At 40.3% G+C, this 23,194-nt stretch overlaps 1 protein-coding gene and 1 long non-coding RNA gene across 2 annotated transcripts in view; both read left to right on the forward strand.

Annotated features, from left to right (window-relative positions):
- The first annotated feature begins 18,691 nt into the window (after window positions 1-18,691).
- On the forward strand, window positions 18,692-21,956 carry LOC122990073. Its single transcript, XR_006405245.1, has 4 exons — window positions 18,692-18,776; window positions 20,042-20,310; window positions 21,598-21,645; window positions 21,919-21,956. It is a non-coding gene; the product is annotated as an uncharacterized LOC122990073 (long non-coding RNA).
- Window positions 21,957-22,152: 196 nt separating this feature from the next.
- Window positions 22,153-23,194, forward strand: part of LOC122990128 (NLR family CARD domain-containing protein 3-like) — a 96,502-nt gene continuing 95,460 nt past the window's right edge. The window contains exon 1 of the mRNA XM_044363248.1: window positions 22,153-22,273. Within this exon, the coding sequence (XP_044219183.1) occupies window positions 22,209-22,273 (65 nt within the window). The 5' untranslated portion in view covers window positions 22,153-22,208. The remainder of the gene's footprint in view (window positions 22,274-23,194) is intronic.

Raw genomic sequence — 23,194 nt, forward strand, 5'->3', positions numbered from 1 at the left:
AACTGGAGCTAATGCTTTCTAGAGATCGTGGCTTTTCCCAAACTGAATAAATACCTCACATATAAACACAAAACTGCTTTGCTAGCTCAATCTCGTTGTAACTAAGATATTCGTTGAATATTTTTTCCATGGACAGATTTAGCTACTACGTCCGCAAACTTCACATATATATTTAAGCTAGTAGCGCCGTGTCACCAGCACAGCTGATGGAGGAAGCCGGAGTAGAAACTGAGATAAACTCTCAACTGAAGGGAAAATAGCTGAGTTTTGCTGTGTGTGGGGGAGCAGGGTAACGATGAAGAGTTTTTCAGTATGTGTCAGTGTAACTCGTCTCTCAGAGTTCAATCCACTCGGTAAAGGATCCGTTTTGTTTTCCCCACAACTCCTAATCAGTTCAGTTCAATCCAGTTTCACAAACAGAAAAGAAAGACAACTCAAACTCCGCTCCGGGTTTTCACTGCAGATCCCCACAAAACAAAACAAACCACAGACACTAGCAAAGCAACACAGTACATAAAATAAAACCAGCAGGAACATCAGATAGGTCGGACCACCGTGTTTAACTATATATCTTCAAACGTTACAGTTACGACTGAAAATGACAACAGAAGAAAAAGTTCACATATCTCCGCAACTCAAATCAACCACCAGTCATCTACCCGGAAGTGACTGTTGTTGTTAGCGTTACGTCACGGTCTGTGGTTCTAATGAATGGCGGAGTGATATTTTTAGTGATGAGGCTTTTTTCATTTGAGCACGGCTAGGTGTGCTGTCATGCTGATTCAAGCTCGTTCTAAATGTCCTGTTGACCAATCAGATTGCTTGGTCGGAACTACGTGTTGTGTAATTTAGATTTGTGACAGTGGTGACGTCACTTGTGTAATTTCTCTTTAACTCAGTTCATTTTAGTTCAGTGAGGCTTTATTGGCATGAGCATATTAAAGTACAGTGTTGCCAAAGCACATTGTACAAAGTAGTACAAACAGGGGCAGGTACAGGTTTTAACATCCAAACAGTAAAACATTATGTTAACTTTACAGTTTGAAAACAATAACAATGTCAACAATGTTTTGTAATGCAAATTACATAAATAAATACACAAAAGAAAGAAAACTGAACTAAACTGATGGATATCAGCAATAGTGATAATAATAATAATAATAATAATAATAATAATAATCATAATCATAATTGATAATGGTTTTGATATTAAAATATATATACACACATACATACTGACATAAATATATGTGTATGTGTGTGTGTATATGTGTGTATGTGTGTGTGTATATATGTGTGTGTATGTATGTGTGTGTGTGTGTATGTGTGTGTGTATATATGTGTGTGTGTGTATGTGTGTGTGTGTTTAGAGTGTGTGTATATGTGTCTGTGTGGAAATGATAATGATAATAATAATAATAATCCTACTTAAGTAAAAGTAAATAAGTAATTACTTTTAAATGTACTTGAAATATTAAAAGTAAAAGTACTCACACAATGGGTTGTCTCTTAATGTCCAGGCCTGTATTTCAATAAAAACCATAGTATGGGGCTGCGTTACCCTGTTAGGTAACATATAATCTGCAGAATTATCAATTAGAGCGTGAAATGTATCACAGAGGGTAAGCATAAGTACGCTAACCTTTACAATAAACAGAAGTTGTTGCTGGTAAGTATTACTAATGGCATCTGCAGAGGTATAAGAATTACTAGTAGTAACATCTGTATTTTCTAATATCATTAGGCAGAACCAATAAAGAAGACGGTTATATCTTCAAATCTGGTTAAATTCTGGTGTTATATACTCCGATACAGACAGTAGATGGCGGTGTGGCTTTCAGTCTGTCTGGAAAACCAACGAAGGAGAGGAGTGATGTTTAACGTTGTGGGCTCAGACTGACCACAACTTTCTCTGCTAAAGAGCTCAGAAGAAAATACACAGCAGTGTTTCACATTAACAGACTGGACAGTGCTGGTCTGTAAACTCACCACCACCAACACTCTTGGAACCGATCCATATTAAACGTGAACCTTGTAATCGTGACCGCTACACGGCTAATGTAAAACAAAGAGCTTATGCCTGCGGTATATTACGTTCACTAAAGTGTTTGTTTTTACCACCGACAGGTTCAGATTGTTGTTATAAGTGTGTGACAACATTATGAAGGATTCATATAGAGACAGGGCTGCTGTTAAAGGGTCAGATCGTTTCTGTTAAACCAGAGAAAGTTTAACCAGACTCCACTGAACATGTTCAATTATCTGCAAAGACAAGACTAATTTGACCTGCACTATCTAGGCAATGTGCAAGTGCAAACTTGTCCATTAATACTAATTTCACAACCTAGAAAAGCTAGACCCTATATTACATTGTAAATGACGTCCAGCTAGCATGTGTGACAAGCTAACCTAACTTACCACCTTACCTTCCCATGGAAGTTAGCTAAATAATGAAAGCACCGTTGTCTTTTCTGGCGACTGCTGTATATTAACATGTACTTCACTAGATTAGAGCATTCATAACATGATGTCAGTGAACTAAACTAATATAACCTTGGCTAACATGTATAAGCCCGAGAAAATAACTTAGCATAGCAAGAGCTCTGCTCACCTCAATGTGTTTCTTTAGATTTGAAGGTGAATTTTTGAAAGCCAGTAGTTGTTTTCTTTGAGGCAGACAGTTGATTCCTGGAGCTTATATATTTAAACATTTCCTTCAAATAGGGCCAAGGGTGGCTGGACTCAGGGGGCTCAGTCTCTTGGTCCATACTGAATGTTCAAATCACAACTGCTGCTTCCAAATGCGCGCTCTGCTGTCATTGGAGGCCGGGATAGCAGCACCTGATTGGTTTAAAGCTCCGAGGCATTTTGATGACTGATCAATCATAAAATGTAACGAGGTGCATTTTAGAAATGTACTGGAGTAGAAAGTACAGATAATAGCTGCAAAATGTAATGGAGTAAAAGTCAAAAGTATGCTCTATATTTTTTACTTAAGTAAAGTACAGATACGTGAAAAATGTACTTAAGTACATAAAGGAAGTATTTGTACTGCGTTACATTCGAGCACTGTCCACGGGAGATATCAGCGTTTATCCTCTGGATGGTGTCAGGATGGAAGTCTCTTCATGGGAGGATGGTGGAGATAATGATCTTGGAAGAGGGGAAGGTCTGTGTAGCTCTCTGTGCTACTCTCTTCATAGACTCTGCTACCCTCCCCTGCTGTAGTCTCAGGTCATTACTACCTGTGTGGATGATAATGTGGCTAGGTTGACCCAAGGTGGACTCAGTGAGCAGCTGGAGGGCGTTATCAGTCCTGGAGCAGCAGAATTTATTAACTTTGTGAGCAGGAAAAAGCTGGTCCTCTTTAACACGTTTCCCATTTGAGTCTATTAGGACCACAATGTCAGCATCACTGGTTATCTTTACCTCTCCAGATGTTTTGCTAGGCCTGCTGGTAGTGGCCTCCCTTTGTGAGTCTGTGGTAGAGAGGGTGGGGGTGGGCGTTACTGCAGGTCGTTGTGATGACCTGGTGTCAGTCGGGGTGGAGGTGGAGGTAGAGGGCTGTGGTTCAGAGTGAGGGGAGCTGTTGGTGGTGATAGAGGGTTCTCGTTGGTTTGCTCTGAGACTCTGCAGCTGCTCCTTCAGGCTGAGGATGGTTTGCTCTCTCAGGAGCAGTTCCTCTCTCATAGCAGTGAGTTTTCTCCCTGTAGCCTGTCTCCTCTCAGCTCCTGCAGGGAGGTCTTCAACTCATTCCTCATCTGGCTGTATTGGTCTTTGAGCTGCTGTGTGGACTCAGTGGATGTCTGGTTGGAGAGCAGCAGCTCCTTCAGTTCCACGAGCTCTACTTCCTGCAGGGACAAACACTCTCTCTGTCTCTCTCTCTCTCTCTCTCTCTCTCTCTCTCTCTCTCTCTCTCTCTCTCTCTCTTCCTCTGTATATGTGTACAGACCTGCTAGAAGCCACTTTGTTGTTAAAAGTGTTTTGTGGATCCAGAACATGTTAAAAACACATCAGTATCAAGGTCAAGTACTGTAGTTTTCCTGATATGTAGCCTGTCTATTGAAGTAGTTGGTGCCCCTCCAGTTTTTTACATATAAAAACGCTGCTGAACGTTGCTGAAGCATATTTACACAAACTATACAATCATAGCAAACACATAAATAAATAAACAATAACAATACAAGAGAGCATGGAGAACAATAGGGGCTATGGAAGGTAGGTAAGAGTAACATAAGATATAAACATACAATAAATGAATTATTAATGAATAAACATGAATTATTATCCATGTGGGTCTAACAGAGCTGTGGAGCTCATGGCAGCTGCTACAGATCTTGCTGCCAGTCTACAGCAGTCCTCCCTCTCTCCCAGCAGGACTGGAAGTCTCTCCCACTCACTTACATAGAGGAACTCTGGGAATATTTGTATTATTTCTGTAAAATATTGGTCTGTAATACTTTGATGTTGGTTGCAGTGAGTTAAGAAGTGCAGCTCTCTGGTCACAGTAAGAACACAACGTCTCCTCTCTGGGCAGCAGGTCTGTCTGTGTCTTCTTCCACTGCCAGGTTGTGTTCAGTCAGTCTGTGCTTAGTCAGTGTTCTTCTCAGTTTTCTATCAGACGCTGTGGTCAGGTAGGATGTCACAGTGTCTCTCTGTTCAGGGTTACGTATGTTTCCATTTTGTTCTGGGATTTTGTTAGTTCTGTCCAGTAATCTCTGTGTTTTTATTTTTCTTTCATCATAATTTGGTTTGGTCTAATTTTCTGAGTGCATGTGTCCTGAAGCTGAGGTGGTCCTGGTGTAAAGACCTGAGTGGTTGATGTCTCTCTCTCTCTCTCTCTCTCTCTCTCTCTGTACACCGTTAGTAGAAAAGATTACACCATAACTACGGAGTAATTACACTGTACGTTTCAGGCTGTAATCTAAAGCGTTACCAGAAAAAGTGTCATTGTCAACATGATTTGACTTTGAGACGCCTGTTTCTGATTGGCTGAATGTAGCTGCTGTTCATGTGTAGCTCACCTGCACTCAGGTGATTGACGGTTGTGTTGCCTAGCAACAGCAAAGCACCTCAGTGTGATCAGGATCAGTGATGTCGTAGGGCTGCTCGATTAATCAAGTTTTATTTTGTCTTCCAACGATTATGAAAACAAGATAATCGAGATAAATCGATTATTCTGCCACATTCTGCTTCACAATGATGCTCTGGTTTTGTCTTGTGTTATAAATCCAGCGCAGTGAGACAGACAGAGCGGAGTCTTCCTCACAGCATGAATGTGTCTGAATTTAACAGTCAAATGTCATAATATTGTGAGACCTATGAGATATGTTGCCAAGACAACTTAAATATAAACTTATATTATTAAAAGTTTGGTTTTGCCTCCGCTGTTAAGACTCTGTTATGACTCTGAAAAGTCTGACGGTTTTCTCTCAGGTAACGTTACATCCAGCACTGACACAGTGAAACAAACGGATCAGCCCGGAGCTCCACGATTAAATAACATGTAATTGATCAGTAGGAGGTTTAATTTTCCCCGTAGGGCCCCGGTGAGAGGCGGCTCAGGGAGACGGCGGCAGGTGGAGGTGGTGGAGCTGCAGCTGCAGGCTGCCCGCATGGCTGCATTCAATTACCAACAGCAAGGATATTAGTTTTATTTTATTATTGTTGCTTATATGCTCAGTTCACAAAGTGTGTGAAGAGTTCATTCTGCTGACTAAAATACATTTGTTGGATCATAGTTTGTGTTTTTGTGCTTTATTGCTGTTTAAATGTAGGATATTATATGGCTATTTAAACATATGTCCGCTAGTTGTTCTATATGGCCGGAATTCTGGAATATTAACGGACATGTTGGCCGTCAGAAAAGTCTAGCATCTAACCCTGGTCTGCATCTGTTATTGTTCAAGGAAATCCACGGTTAAAAAGACAAGTTGTTTTTTTTAAATAGATGCACAATGTTTCCAAACTCAACGAGTAATCGTGTTAAATAATCGTGATTATGGTTTTTGCCATAATGGAGCAGCAGTAATATCATGTCCACGTTTGCATGCTGAAAGAGAACGTGCTGCTCTGACCCCCCTCCTCCTTTCAGGCTGCAGCCTGCTGGAGTCCGATGGTTGACACCAGGTCTGAGGAAGTGTAAGTGTGTTTTTCATTTCATTCATGAAAACAAAGCAAACTTCAAACTGTGACATCACTCATTCACATCCTACTGAGGATGAAGATGATGTCATCATCAAACAGATGATAGATCAATAACTGCAGCTGTATTGTGTCTCGTTCTCTCCATCAGATTTCTCTCAACTCACACTGGATCCAAACACAGCACACAGAAAACTCAAACTGTCTGACAACAACAGGAAGGTGACACATGTGAAGGAGAATCAGTCATATCCTGATCATCCAGACAGATTTGATTACTGGTATCAGCTGCTGTGTAGAAATGATCTGACTGGTCGCTGTTACTGGGAGGTCGAGTGGAGAGGAAGAGTTTTTATATCAGTGACTTACAGAGGAATCAGAAGGAAAGGAGACAGTAAAGACTGTGGGTTTGGAGGGAATGATCAGTCCTGGAGTCTGGACTGCACTGATGATGGTCGTTACTATGTCTATCACAATAAGAGACAAACATCCATCTCCTCCTCCTCCTCCTCCTCCTCCTCCTCCTCCTCTGTCTCTAACAGAGTAGCAGTGTATGTGGACTGTCCTGCTGGCACTCTGTCCTTCTACAGAGTCTCCTCTGACACACTGATCCACCTCCACACCTTCAACACCACATTCACTCAGCCTCTGTATGCTGGGTTTGGGGTCTGGTCTAACTGGTCTGATTCCTCAGTGTCTCTGTGTGGTCTGGAGGAGGAAGAGTCTCCTCCTGTTAGAGAAACTTTCTCACTGCTGACCAGATAGTTCAGTCTGTACAGGATCACACACAGCTGATGGTATTTAGTACCAACATGATCTCTCACTGCTTGTAAATGTAAACATGGTTTCCACATGATTGACAGTTTGTTTGTAAAATGAATCAAATGATAAACTGAGTCCAGTTGTTGTTGTTTTCTGTTGTTAGTGTATTAGAAAGGCTTGAACTGTAATGGGATAATGGGAATGGGATCTTCACAATGTTTAGTTGTAGTTCTTCTAGTAGTTTCATGGTAACTGTGTTACCTGATTCCTTCACTTATTTAGAGATCACATGACAAATGATGGTCAGAACAACAGGCCTCCTATTGGCTGGTTAAATGAACACCTCTAATGGTGAAGGCTGAGGCTCAGCAGCTGGAGTGTGGCTGCTTTTATGCTGCGTTCATATCATATTGGAATGATGCTAATTATGAGATTCTGACTTGTAAATAGAATTCAGGTCAACATTCAAGTGGTAATTATGAAGTGGAAAAGCTGAAAGCTCTGATATTTACTGGATATGCTGGATTATTGTCAATAACAGTATTTTTGAGCCTCATTCCACCAACTTTGTAATCATGCAGCCGTCTTGATTTGTTGTGTGACATGAACGCTGGCGAGTTGTAAACATGGGAATCTTTCCCGCCTCTACCATCCATCCCATATGATGTGAACACAGCATTAGAGATGAGAAGTCAAAGGAGCTGTTGTGTGTTTCTGACATACAGGAAGTATTTAGTTTTTCTCTGGAGTGTTTATTTAGTTCCTGTGCAGAGAATAAAGTTCATGATGATCAGTAGCTGATGTTAGTTTTCTCCATTTATTTTTGTGTGTGTGCATGTTAATTCATATCTAATTTCATATAGTAGATTGAAGGTATTTGACAGTTTCAGGACTGTTTAAAGTGTCAGTTTAATGTGTTTAGCTCACATTCAGTCTGACAGCTGTTGTTCATTGACTGTTTCTAAATAAGTTGTGCATCATCAGCACTCAGCTGTCATGTGTGATTAAAGCCAGCAGGTGTCACTGTTTATTCCTTTGGTTAATTCATCTGGATTTGTTGAAAATAGTTTGTATTGAAAGGAGGTTTTATGTTTTTGGTTTCAGTTTCTGTGTAAATATTCATTTAAATATTCACTATAAATTGATTCCACTTTGGTATTATTATTATCATCATAGCCGTTATTGTTATTTTGTATTATTTTGTATAATTGCAAGTCACTTTTGTATTTCCTCTATTTTTTCTATAGATAAACACAAATCCTCATCGTCAACTTTATGATCCAAGATGTTAATAAAGTCTATCTGCAAATACTTTTTACTATCTACTATGTTTCTATTTAATTCTATTAATTTACTATTTAAATATCTTATAAATGGATTTTGTATTTCTCCACCATGATTAATTCCTGGCAGTGTGGAGGACATTTAGAAACATTTAGTCCTTCATGTTTAATAAAATGTATAAAATATAGTATATAATTGGATAATTACATGAATAAAACCTAAATAATGATACATATTATTTATGTTGTTGTATTCTGGGTATTTCTAAAATCCTGGCTACAGCCCTGAATATATACACCAAAATAATGTATTACAAACAAACAATGGAGCAAAATGAACACGTAACCATGGAAACAATCCAAAAGAAGAATCCAGTTGGATGCATGGACAGGTGTTTGCTCCTGAGAGAGACAGTCACAATATATTCAGTTTAAAATGTGTAAAAGAAGAGTAAGATCTGTTGAGAAATGTGTTGAGCGGATCACAGACATCTGAGTGTGCAGCTTGTTCTGCTCTGTGATATTTACTGACAAAGATCTCAAACATTGCTCAGTGAATTAATGGAGCATCATGCTGCTGTCAGGGTGGATGTTCTCTCTCTGTTTGGGTCTGTTCAGGTCCAACACAGTCTGGATCAGGTCTAATTATCCTCAGCTCTGTTTCACATCAGGACTCTTTATTTTTAACATTCATGGATGCATGTTGGCTTCAGGAAGGTTCTCCATGGGTCAGTCTCAGACCTCCAGACTGATAAATGTTTTCCCTCCTTACAAGAAGAAAAAACAGCAGAAAACACTGAAAACTGTTTTTACATGAAAATAATCAAATGTAAAGATTTGGAATATATTTGCACAAAGAATCATTTTCCAGCATCTTCAGTCTGTTCTGTTCTATATAAATTATTAGTCACCTGCTGCCACTCAGAGTTAAACTGACTTGTAATTGACATGAAACACAGCTGTAAATTCCTCCACATGTGCATCATGAGGCCATCTAGTGGACTGATAGTAGAACAACAGCAGCTGATTGCAGCTTTCATGGAAATTAAATGAATTGAACAGACTGAAAAACATCCTGATATTAAAATACAAAGAGAGACAGACAAACACTGTGAAGGTATTTCAACAATATTTCCAACATCTGGAGGCTGACAAACATTCTGTCTGACACACAGTCGTTCTTCATCCTCCCACCAGATGGAGCCAAACTCAACTAACTTTCACATCCTACACATAGTGTCTGGAAGAACATTGTTCTGATCATTTCTGTCTGGATTGATATGGATATTAGCAGCATTAATATCAATGCAGACACATGAACTTTAAAGAAACTTGTTTCAGTTTTACTGGATGAAACAGTTTGTGACAGAGAACAGAGCTGCTTGTCTTCATACAGTGAAGTTGGTTTGAATCAATCAATCAATCAGTCAATCAATCAGTTTTTATTTATGTATCACCAAATAACAACAAAAGTCACCTCAGGGCACTTTTCACATAGAGAAGGTCAAGACTGTACTCTTTCATTCACAGAGACCCAACAATTCCCCCATGAGCAGCACTTGGCGACAGCAGTAAGGAAAAACTCCCCTTTAACGGGTAGAAACCTCAAGCAGAACCCGGCTCTTGGTGGGCGGCCATCTGCTTTGACCGGTTGGGTTGAGAGAGAGAAAGACAGAGGGGGGAGAGAGAGGGGGAGGGGAGAGAGAGGGAGGGGGGACAGAATAACAACAATCATAACAATAACAATAACAATAGCAGTAGCAACAGCCAACAGCCAACAGGACCGCAAAGGCTTGGCCCAGAACCCAGGGTTTCCTGCGAGATGAGAAAACACAAAGAACTCCAAGAAGAAGCAAAGTTAGTGACATGCATTGATGTTACATGAATGCATACAGATGGAGAGGAGGAGGAGGAGAGAGGAGCTCAGTGCATCATGGGAAGTCCCCCAGCAGTCTAGGCCTATAGCAGCATAACTAAGGGCTGATCCAAGGCGAGCCTGGTCGGCCCTAACTATAAGCTTTATCAAAAAGGAAAGTTTTAAGCCTACTCTTAAACATAGAGAGGGTGTCTGCACCCCGGACTGAATCCGGTAGATGGTTCCATAGAAGAGGAGCCTGATAGCTGAAGGCTCTGCCTCCCATTCTACTTTTAAAGACTGTAGGAACCACCAGTAAGCTGCATACTGGGAGCACAGTGTTCTAGTGGGGTAATACGGTATTATGAGCTCTTCAAGATATGATGGTGCCTGACCATTAAGGGCTTTGTAAGTTAGGAGAAGGATTTTAAATTCTATTCTAGATTTTACAGGAAGCCAATGCAGCGAAGCTAAAATGGGAGAAATGTGGTCTCTTTTTCTAGTTTTAGTCAGAACACGTGCAGCTGCATTCTGGACCAGCTGGAGAGTCTTTAGAGACTTGTTAGGGCAGCCTGATAATATGGGGTCATGGAGAGTCCTGGAGGGTCCTGCAGGGTCCTGGAGAGTCCTGGAGGATTCTGGAGAGTCCTGGTGAGTCCTTGAGAGTCCTGGAGAGTGTCCTGGAGAGTCCTGGAGAATGTCCTGCAGGGTCCTGGAGAGCCCTGGAGAGTGTCCTGCAGGGTCCTGGAGAGTCCTGGAGAATGTCCTGCAGGGTCCTGGAGAGTCCTGGAGAGTCTGGCTCTGAGTTCCTTGGTCGTCTTTATCCACCAGTCGCCCTCAGTGGTTTCCCAGTTTGTTGAACTGGTTTGTTTCTGAGGACTGCTGCTGGCTGCACACTGAGCCTCGCACAACCTTGTAGAATAAAGTTCCTGCATGTTTCGAGGCCTTAAACAACCGACGGGCTCTTTGTTCAACCCCCCAGGAATGCTGGCCAATAATATGTCAGTGAGAGTCCCAAACTCCTCACTGACCATCTAAACAACCTCCTGCAAACAGAAAGGATCAGATGAGGAATATTTTTGTGAAAGTGATAATAAAAAGATGTTTGGTATAAAACTATTTTTGTTCTAAACTGCAGAAATGTTACGAACATGTTGGGCAAATTATTTCCAAACAATAACAGTATAAGTAGAGCAAACATCTGTTTAAATACTGTGAATCAGCAGCTCGTTGACGTCATGGTGACATGACGAGAGACCGCAATGCACTGTGGGTAACCTGCAGCGCTGATGTGTGTTTGCGGACGCAGCTGGAAGTACAATAAAAGTACTTTACTGAGTCTTATTAACAACGTCTCTCCTCATCCAGTCTGTGTGAGGATCATCATACAGACGTTATGTGGATCAATGCAGACTTAACGAGAGTTACAGGAAGTTACTATCAACTCTGCAGTGAAAATAGGCTTTGTTGGTATGAGAAACAACATGGATGATATTTCAAAATAAAGTAACACAAGGAGCCACAGTTTCATTCAGCAGCTATTCTGTAGAAAGATAATAATGTAACCTGAATGACTAGTTAATAATTAAGGTTAAAACACCTTAATGACTAGTAATGATCTTTACGTTACAGGAGGCCTCCTGTCCAAAGCTCCCCGGCTGCAGCGCGTCATCGTGGTCACTTCCTCCTCCACTGTGTGTCTGATTCCACTGAACAGTATTTTATTATAGTTGAAATGTTATCAGCACATCGCTGCTCCGACATTATATTGGTTAGATTCAACTCTTCCCCCACAAAGACACAGAACATAAATAAACTGTTGTTGTTTTTCACAGTAAATCTCTAATTCAGACAGAGTTGAGGCTGAATATCAGTGAAGTGGCCCTTTAAAGGTTCGACTCTCTTCTCATTGGTTCACAGACCTGCTCATATAATATATTTTCATTTTATTTCCTGTTTTGTTGACTCCACTCACTGACTGCAGGTTTGAAGTTATGATCTGATGGTTTTACTCTCTGCAGTCTGGACTGACGAGGTTTTTGTTGTTTTGATGAACGTAAAACCTTTTAGAGCTCAAATCCCAAAAGATCTGATTCATAAAGCAGAGACGGAAGAATGAACGAGTCGGTAGATTTGTTTCATTTATTGTGTTGTTCAGGACCAGTAACAGTTCTTCTTCCCATCAGCCTTTTCTGTCACATTTAAACTGATAATCAATAAACATTTTCCAGTTGATCAGTTAAAAACAATCAATACATCATCAGAGGATTTCAGTGCAAAGACAAACTGATCTGATGAACACATAAAGTGCTGAAGAAGTCTGAGCAGCTGCTGTCAGCAGAGAATCACCTGCAGCTTCAACAGCAGCAGATTGATCGATCGAACATGATCGATCAGGAGGAATCAATGATCGATCAGCAGGAATCAATGAGTGATCAGCTGTCCTCAGGGAAGTCAAATACTGTAGTGTGCTTTCAGAAGCTGATGAGGTATTTTACTGCTCAGACACCAAAACAACAAATCTGCTCTTTTTATCATCTTTTCTTAAAAAAACTATAAAATCAATCAGCTCATCGATCACTCTGATTGGCTGTTAAACGCTACAGGAAACAGTAATGCCGCCTGTTTCAGCTACACATATAAATAAAACTCTGACAAAATAAAACGGAATCAAACGTTTTTAAAAAAGGATTTTTGCAGTCGAGCCCTCGGCCGTTGAAATGATTTGGATTCTTCATGGTGAGAAAAACAAACAGACCCTGAATCGTTCCGTTATCGGAGGCGCCGGTCGGATGACAGAGAAGAAAACTAAACATGGCGGCGCCCAGCGGCGTGCCGCTGGAGGAAACATGGCGGCTGTTATTCAAGTTTAGAACAGTCAGTCTGGGCGGCGGCCAGCGAGCAGCGCTGCGCCTCCACAGGAAATCGTTTGCATTGACTGGCATGAGGCAGCAACCGACGCCGCCCACCATCAGTATGACATCACAACGGGTGAGTCACATGATCACATGACGCTCTCTCTGTTTGTATGTTGGACTCTTTAAGGTGTGTTTGCTGTTTCTGCTCAGTGTGACGTGTGTGTTGGAGGGCAGTGATCATGACAGTTTCTCTGTGAGTCTCTGTCACTTTAACACTTCACTTCCATCCATGTGAACATGAAGCACGAATGTTTGTGTTGAAGGTGTGAGTGCTGGTGTGAGTGAGGTCAGCAGCAGTCATTAGAACAATGTGACTGATCACTGCCCTCCACTGGACACACTCACTAACTACAGCACTGGGAACCATCATTACACCAGTCAGTCAATGCACCAGTCAGTCAATACACCAGTCAGTCAATACACCAGTCAATCAATACACCAGTCAGTCAATGCACCAGTCAGTCAATGCACCAGTCAGTCAATACACCAGTCAGTCAATGCACCAGTCAGTCAATACACCAGTCAGTTAATACACCAGTCAGTCAATACACCAGTCAGTTAATACACCAGTCAGTCAATGCACCAGTCAATCAATACACCAGTCAGTCAATACACCAGTCAGTTAATACACCAGTCAGTCAATGCACCAGTCAGTTAATACACCAGTCAGTCAATGCACCAGTCAGTCAATGCACCAGTCAGTTAATACACCAGTCAGTCAATGCACCAGTCAGTTAATACACCAGTCAGTCAATGCACCAGTCAGTCAATGCACCAGTCAGTTAATACACCAGTCAGTCAATGCACCAGTCAGTCAATGCACCAGTCAGTCAATACACCAGTCAGTTAATACACCAGTCAGTTAATACACCAGTCAATCAATACACCAGTCAATCAATACACCAGTCAGTCAATGCACCAGTCAATCAATACACCAGTCAGTCAATGCACCAGTCAGTCAATACACCAGTCAGTCAATACACCAGTCAATCAATACACCAGTCAGTCAATGCACCAGTCAGTCAATGCACCAGTCAGTCAATACACCAGTCAGTCAATACACCAGTCAGTCAATACACCAGTCAATCAATGCACCAGTCAGTCAATGCACCAGTCAATCAATACACCAGTCAATCAATGCACCAGTCAGTTAATACACCAGTCAGTTAATACACCAGTCTATCAATACACCAGTCAATCAATGCACCAGTCAGTTAATACACCAGTCAATCAATACACCAGTCAATCAATACACCAGTCAGTCAATGCACCAGTCAATCAATACACCAGTCAGTCAATGCACCAGTCAGTCAATACACCAGTCAGTCAATACACCAGTCAGTTAATACACCAGTCAATCAATACACCAGTCAGTCAATGCACCAGTCAGTCAATACACCAGTCAGTCAATACACCAGTCAATCAATACACCAGTCAGTCAATGCACCAGTCAATCAATACACTAGTCAGTCAATGCACCAGTCAGTCAATGCACCAGTCAGTTAATACACCAGTCAGTCAATACACCAGTCAGTTAATACACCAGTCTATCAATACACCAGTCAATCAATGCACCAGTCAGTTAATACACCAGTCAATCAATACACCAGTCAATCAATACACCAGTCAGTCAATGCACCAGTCAATCAATACACCAGTCAGTCAATGCACCGGTCAATCAATACACCAGTCAGTCAATGCACCAGTCAGTCAATACACCAGTCAATACACCAGTCAGTTAATACACCAGTCAGTCAATACACCAGTCAGTTAATGCACCAGTCAGTCAATACACCAGTCAGTCAATACACCAGTCAGTTAATGCACCAGTCAGTCAATACACCAGTCAATACACCAGTCAGTTAATACACCAGTCAGTCAATACACCAGTCAGTTAATGCACCAGTCAGTCAATACACCAGTCAGTCAATACACCAGTCAGTTAATGCACCAGTCAGTCAATACACCAGTCAATCAATACACCAGTCAATCAATACACCAGTCAATACACCAGTCAATGCACCAGTCAGTCAATACACCAGTCAGTCAATACACCAGTCAATCAATACACCAGTCAATCAATGCACCAGTCAGTTAATACACCAGTCAATCAATACACCAGTCAGTTAATACACCAGTCTATCAATACACCAGTCAATCAATGCACCAGTCAGTTAATACACCAGTCAGTCAATACACCAGTCAGTTAATACACCAGTCTATCAATACACCAGTCAATCAATGCACCAGTCAGTTAATACACCAGTCAATCAATACACCAGTCAATCAATACACCAGTCAGTCAATGCACCAGTCAATCAATACACCAGTCAGTCAATGCACTGGTCAATCAATACACCAGTCAGTCAATGCACCAGTCAGTCAATACACCAGTCAATACACCAGTCAGTTAATACACCAGTCAGTCAATACACCAGTCAGTTAATGCACCAGTCAGTCAATACACCAGTCAGTCAATACACCAGTCAGTTAATGCACCAGTCAGTCAATACACCAGTCAATACACCAGTCAGTTAATACACCAGTCAGTCAATACACCAGTCAGTTAATGCACCAGTCAGTCAATACACCAGTCAGTCAATACACCAGTCAGTTAATGCACCAGTCAGTCAATACACCAGTCAATACACCAGTCAGTTAATACACCAGTCAGTCAATACACCAGTCAGTTAATGCACCAGTCAGTCAATACACCAGTCAGTCAATACACCAGTCAGTCAATACACCAGTCAGTCAATGCACCAGTCAATCAATCAATCAGTCAATCAATAAACATGTATATTTCAATTTCTGTTGAATCCTTTCATAATAAAATGTAGCAACCAAAATAAAGTTCCTGATTTCCTGTCAGTGTTCTGATGTGTAGCAGCAGAAAACATTTCAGTCGTATAAAGAAGAGAAAAGACCAGACTATAATATATTATAATCTATATATTTATGGATGAATCTGTCGTTCCAGATGTTCCAGATGTTCTAGTTATTCACAGCACAGATTTGAAGCTGCTTTAAAATTGCACTGCGCTGCCTAATCTGCATAAACAGCCTCAGCTGCGCCTCCTCCAGGCTGTGAGAACAAATGGACAATAAAGACTGAATCTATCTGATGAGGATTTATACTGTCTGTCAATGTTTGATTTTAGCTGTTCCAGGTTCTTTATTCCAAAGGTCAGCGCTGTGCTGGGATCATATTTCTTTACAGTCACTTCTGGTTAAAGATGAATTCAGAGTTGAGACTGTTTGTGAAGCAACTGACATTTGAAATCTTCCTGCTGTGAGTTACATGTTTGTTCTTCCTACATTTGGTTTCCTGGTTGAAGCTGCTGATTAATTTCAGAAACGTTAATATGCTACGTATTACACGTGTTGAAACGTATATATTCAACATTTCTGTGGTTTTTGCAGAAAAATGCAAATGTTTTATTCTGGTGACCAGGCTGGTTCAGGACAGTTTTAATTTTCAAGGATTGAAGACAATTAAGTTAAAAATTGTGTGTTACTGTCTTTGTTTGGACTGTTGTGTGCGTCCATCAAATTGTGAATAATCCGAGTCATATATTAATGTAGTTACATGTATATTCATCCTTTCCTAAGATAATTATTTTGATTTTATCTATTAATTGTAATGAATTATAATGATATTATAATGGTTTTTGTTGGCTGCTGCTGCTGGTCATGCTAATTAGGATCAATCAGATCAAATGAGTGTCAGCAGCTTCCTGTGCTGAGCCTTTACTAAATATTACTGCATTCATCCTGCATTTTCCATCATTTCTCAGTGGAAATCTTGTTGTATTGTTGAGTTAACATTTAATCAAGAATCAGATCAGTAGTTTCCACCAGTTAATGTGTGAATATCTGTTAATCATTAACCTGATATAATGAGCAGGTTTAACGGTCATGTAAGGACACGCAGACACACCTGTATCATACAACCTGCTGACTCACCTTTAACGTTATAAAGTATTTTCATCTGGAAGTTTTGGACTATTTATGATCTGATCAGTCACGTCAGAGGTGGTCTGTGATTTCCAGGAAGCCAAGTGTGTGAGAGAAGCTGCTGTTCTCTTTCTTTCAACTGTTCTTCTGTCCTTTGATAGATGTTCTGCAGTGAATTTATTGTTCATCAAACAGTAAAATGTGCTGCAGTTATATTAGGAACACTGTCACTAGCTAGCAAGTCAACAACAGCTCTCTCTCTCTCTCTCTCTCTCTCTCTCTCTCTCTCTGTGGTTATTTCCTGTTGAAGTTTACTTCCTCATTCTGTTCTTGTCGTGTCGCAGCTCCTTTTCTCCGTCTAAAGGTATTTATTGTAACTTTATTCTGTTTGTATTGTGACAGTTTTCACTGTTTGACTCTTGAATGACTCTTTGTTCATCTTGTTAGTTTAGTTCCAGTAGAAACAGCAGAAATCTGTAGTTCAGAACTCTACTAACAGTCAACACAAATCAACATGGTGGAAGTTTTCCTCCATTTTAGTGTCACTGTTCAAAGTGTCCAATAACAGCTGACAGTACTGAGTCAGTGTTCACAGATCAATAACTTCCAACATTTGTCTTCTTTGTGGAGAAAAACAACAACCTACTCTGTCTGTATTAGTGACAGCTTCAAGTTCAAATAACTTTATTTGTTGTTTACAAGAAGAAGAAACACAGAGAACACATGTGGGTCACATGCTGAGTAAAAATAGAGTTACAGTCCATAAAAAATACAAACATAGAAGTAAAAACAGGTAAAAATATCTTAATCTACAACATACAGAGTGTGTGTGGCAGTGGTGGAGGAAGGGGTTAAATCTGTCCGGAGCTTTCAGACTCTGTGTGACGCTGATAGATGTGTAATGTAGCTCCTTTCCTCTGACTTTAATGAACAGCTGTGGCTGTCACACAGCAGCAGCATCCATACCTGTGTCTCCAGACTGGGAGACAGCGGTAACTTCATCAACTATTTAAACCTCCTGATGTGTGTTGAGATCTTACGATAGAATTATTAACTTAAAGGCTTTTCTGTACAGAAAACAGGTGACCTGTTACACACAGATTCCAAGTTTATACAGTGAAATCATTGGGAGCAAAGCGGCCGTGCTCAGGATGAGTCCAGCACCATCAAAGCCCCCCCACCTTTACAGTCTCAGGTTGATGTTCTCACCAACATCTCTCTAAACTGTCCTCTGACTGCAACCAGCAAAAGGCTCATCTGAGTCTCCTTCAGTTATTACAGTTCACTCACAGCAAGAAGCTCAGCGAGGCTCTGCAGACTGTTCTGCCCTGAGTTTGGCTAGAAGACTAAATCTATGTGATGAGTCTGTCAATGTTTGACTTTAGCTGTCCCAGGTTCTTTATTCCAAAGGTCAGCGCTGTGCTGGGATCATATTTCTTTAAAGTCACTTCTGGTTAAAGATGAATTCAGAGTTGAGACTGTTTGTGAAGCAACTGACATTTGAAATCTTCCTGCTGTGAGTTACATGTTTGTTCTTCCTACGTTTGGTTTCCTGGTTGAAGCTGCTGATTAATTTCACCTTCACTCATCAGCTTGATGAAAATGATTTTCAGCATCTAAAGGTAACGTAAGCAACAGGTTTCATCATGTTTGTGTCAGCGGGGGTTAAAATGATGTGACACCAGTAGAGATGGTGCTAGTAGTGATTTATTATGTTGCTTTGTTGAATACTGGTGGAAGGTTTGAAACCTCGTTAATCCTCTTTGACTCTAATTAACTTTGCTAACAAGATGCTGTTTAGACAACAGAAACATCAGAGGAAACTCTGGAAAAGCTTCATTAGTCAAAATTCAGCCTGTTGACACACTAAGTGACCAGAAAAATAGAAACACCTGAATAATACAATGAAATACAACAGTGATGCAATAGGTGTTAAGTTTTGTTGAGGTTCATTGGTTCTGTGGTTGTTGTTTTGGACTTAATTATTTTGAAAGATGTTTCCAATATTTAGTCGACCTCATTTTCATATATAGAGGAGAGAAACTTATTACAAACCCCCCCTCAGAGTGGTATGTTCCATCTCTGCAGCTCATGGTGCAACCCAATCGCCAGAACAAAATGTTGGCATTGTACATTTCTGCAACGTTTCTGATATGTTGAATGTCTACGTTTCAATGATGTTGAATAATGATATTTTATGTGACAACGCTGGTTAGGGTTAGGGCAAGATCACGTTTTGGGTTAAAATAAAATCAAATAAAAAATAAAAACACCTGCAAATGTCCCGACATCTCGCTAAAAACACCCAGTTTTGTCGGTTGAAACAGGAAGTGGGCGTTGGTTTCGAGGTGGTCTCTCTGCTGATTTTCAGCTTTCAACTTTCTGCCAAGAAACTTCCAAACCATCCACCGACCCCTCGTCCTCCTAATAAGAAAAGCAGCTCATATAGATCTCATGTGAACTACGTCACTTTAGAAACGTTAATATGCTACGTATTACACGTGTTGAAATGTATATATTCAACATTTCTGTGGTTTTTGCAGAAAAATGCAAATGTTTTATTCTGGTGACCAGGCTGGTTCAGGACAGTTTTAATTTTCAAGGATTGAAGACAATTAAGTTAAAAATTGTGTGTTACTGTCTTTGTTTGGACTGTTGTGTGCGTCCATCAAATTGTGAATAATCTGAGTCATATATTAATGTAGTTACATGTATATTCATCCTTTCCTGAGTTAATTATTTCATTAATTGTATTTATTAATTGTAATTAATTATAATGATATTATAATGGTTTTTGTTGGCTGCTACTGCTGGTCGTGCTAATTAGGATCAATCAGATCAAATGAGTGTCAGCAGCTTCCTGTGCTGAGCCTTTACTAAATATTACTGCATTCATCCTGCATTTTTCCATCATTTCTCAGTGGAAATCTTGTTGTATTGTTGAGTTAACATTTAATCAAGAATCAGACTAGTAGTTTCCACCAGTTAATGTGTGAATATCTGTTAATCATTAACCTGATATAATGATCAGGTTTAACGGTCATGTAAGGACACACAGACACACCTGTATCATACAACCTGTTGATTCACCTTTAATGTTATAAAGTATTTTCATCTGGAAGTTTTGGACTATTTATGATCTGATCAGTCACGTCAGAGGTGGTCTGTGATTTCCAGGAAGCCAAGTGTGTGAGAGAAGCTGCTGTTCTCTTTCTTTCAACTGTTCTTCTGTCCTTTGATAGATGTTCTGCAGTGAATTTATTGTTCATCAAACAGTAAAATGTGCTGCAGTTATATTAGGAACACTGTCACTAGCTAGCAAGTCAACAACAGCTCTCTCTCTTCCTCATTCTGTTCTCGTTGTGTCGCAGCTTCTTTTCTCCGTCTAAAGGTATTTATTGTAACTTTATTGTGTTTGTATTGTGACAGTTTTCACTGTTTGACTCTTGAATGACTCTTTGTTCATCTTGTTAGTTTAGTTCCAGTAGAAACAGCAGAAATCTGTAGTTCAGAACTCTACTAACAGTCAACACAAATCAACATGGTGGAAGTTTTCCTCCATTTTAGCGTCACTGTTCAAAGTGTCCAATAACAGCTGACAGTACTGAGCCAGTGTTCACAGATCAATAACTTCCAACATTTGTCTTCTTTGTGGAGAAAAACAACAAGCTGCTCTATCTGTATTAGTGACAGCTTCAAGTTCAAATAACTTTATTTGTTATTTACAAGAAGAAGAAACACAGAGAACACATGTGGGTCACATGCTGAGTAAAAATGGAGTTACAGTCCATAAAAAGTTCAAACATAGAAGTAAAAACAGGTAAAAATGTCTTAATCTACAACATACAGAGTGTGTGTGGCAGTGGTGGAGGAAGGGGTTAAATCTGTCCGGAGCTTTCAGACTCTGTGTGACGCTGATAGATGTGTAATGTAACTCCTTTCCTCTGACTTTAATGAACAGCTGTGGCTGTCACACAGCAGCAGCATCCATACCTGTGTCTCCAGACTGGGAGACAGCGGTAACTTAATCAACTATTTAAACCTGCTGATGTGTGTTGAGATCTTACGATAGAATTATTAACTTAAAGGCTTTTCTGTACAGAAAACAGGTGACCTGTTACACACAGATTCCAAGTTTATACAGTGAAATCATTGGGAGCAAAGCGGCCGTGCTCAGGATGAGTCCAGCACCATCAAAGCCCCCCCACCTTTACAGTCTCAGGTTGATGTTCTCACCAACGATGATATTCAGTATTTTAACCAAGCTAAGAGCTGCAGCAATAGAAACTAAAGTTTATGTTGCTGCCAAACCTTCATTCAGTATTTTTATACTATATCAATATAAAATCAATGTCACATTATTGAGTCAGACAGTTTGTACTCTCTTATTCTGCCTGTTTTAATCTTTACTGTAGATGATGTTGGTAATGTGCAACATCAATGTTCAATGCTCCATAAATTTAACCATTAATCATGGAAACGTCTGTCCTTCAATCCTTACAATGTGTAAAAGTGTAAATTTAAAGTAAATAAGTTAAAAGTGTCATTCAGTACAATCTCTAATTAAAACAGCAAGAAGTACAAATGACTCCATAGAAAACCAGAGTCCTCAGACTGATGATGAAGGACTGATGAAGGAGAATCAGCAGCAGTTTCTCTCTCTGTGTTTCCTCTGCAGGTGAAGCTACAAAGACTCTGTGACTGGATGTGGATCTGAATTCACCTGGTGAGTATTTTTATTTCTTCTGCCACACAGCTGACTCCACCAGCAGCTCATCTCTATTAAATGTGCTCTTTAGTGGTAAATGAAAAGCCAACAAAGAACTGGAACCTTCTGAAAGTAAAACATTAAACATTAAACCTCAGTGGAAATGAAGAATAATGTCTTACTTTGCTGCCATCTGGTGGTTGAATCAAGAATGACGCTGTTGTAATTGCAGTGCTGGTGTGATGTGCAGCTTGTTGTAATGAATGAGCTTGTTGTTGTGTTTGTGTGAAGGTGTTTCTCTGCTATGGATCAGTGTGAGGACAGAGAGGAGGGAGTCCCTCCCTCTAAAAGCTCTCTGTGTGGGGAACATGACAGCCAGACCAAAGCTCAGAGGTGAGATGAGCATCTCTAACTGTCCATCACTGTTCTCCACTCACATCACTCCACCATCATTATTCACACTCAGAGCTCTGTGTGTGTTGTGTTGAAGAACAAAGAAGCAGCACAGACCAGACTCTGCTGGACCTGGACCTGGACCTGGACCTGGACCTGGACCTGGACCTGAGCCCAGCTGTGTGTCCATGAAGAGTGACTGGTCCATGATTGAACCAATATTCTTTAAAAAGCAATATTCTCCAAAGAAAGAGTAAGTCCACATCAGATTAGTTTATAATGTCAGTAACGTTACTAAATATTTTAAAGAACAATTTCCAACAACGAAGTCTTATTGGAAGAGAAACTCCATTTATACTTCTTTAATAAAACTTTATTTATACTTCAGTGGACTGTTGTCCAACCTGTTAAAGGACATAAATGTTTTGATGGAAAGCTGAAACAAGCTGAAGCTGTATGTTACTCAGCTGTGATTGGCTGTGGGATTTCAATAGATCAACGTCAGCCGCTGAGCAGACAGAGTTCAGTTAATGTGAAACACCCAGCGGACTGACCACACTGTTATCTGGTTGATTCAGACTTTAAGTATAAACTCTACATACTCTTTTATGTCCACAGTGAGGATTTACAGACAACTCATGTCAGTCTTCTCACATGTTGGCTGATTGAACTCGATCAGGTCCAGTTGAAGTTGACTCAGTGTATTTTACAACAGCAGAATTCATGACAAATGTCTTAACAAACTCAGTTCTGTTTCAGTCGGCATCATGTTTGAAGTCAGTGTGGCAGCACAGTCTTGAGTTGTAATAAATGTTTTATAGTTTAGTCATTACTATGATTAATGCACTTTTAGACATGAACACAACTTAGAATTTAACATATTAAATATTCGGTGTGATTCCATCAAAGTGATTGTCAGTCAGAGTGGTCAGATCAGAGAGATGATGTCCTCATAATGTTTCTGTTCTCCTAGAAGGATGATGAAGAACAGAGCAGGATCAGAGCTAATGTGACAGAGGATGACTTTCTTTAAATATCAGACAGATGAAAAGAGATCAGAAATCATTCAGTGTGAAGAGCTTCAGAAGACAAAGTTTGAAGCTCTTCACACTGCTGATAAAGCTCTTCATGCTGCTGTGTTGATCCTTTCCTCGCTGATGGCTGCTAGTTTATC

Source organism: Thunnus albacares, chromosome 10, assembly GCF_914725855.1.
Source record: "Thunnus albacares chromosome 10, fThuAlb1.1, whole genome shotgun sequence".
In the NCBI taxonomy this organism is placed as follows: domain Eukaryota; kingdom Metazoa; phylum Chordata; class Actinopteri; order Scombriformes; family Scombridae; genus Thunnus; species Thunnus albacares.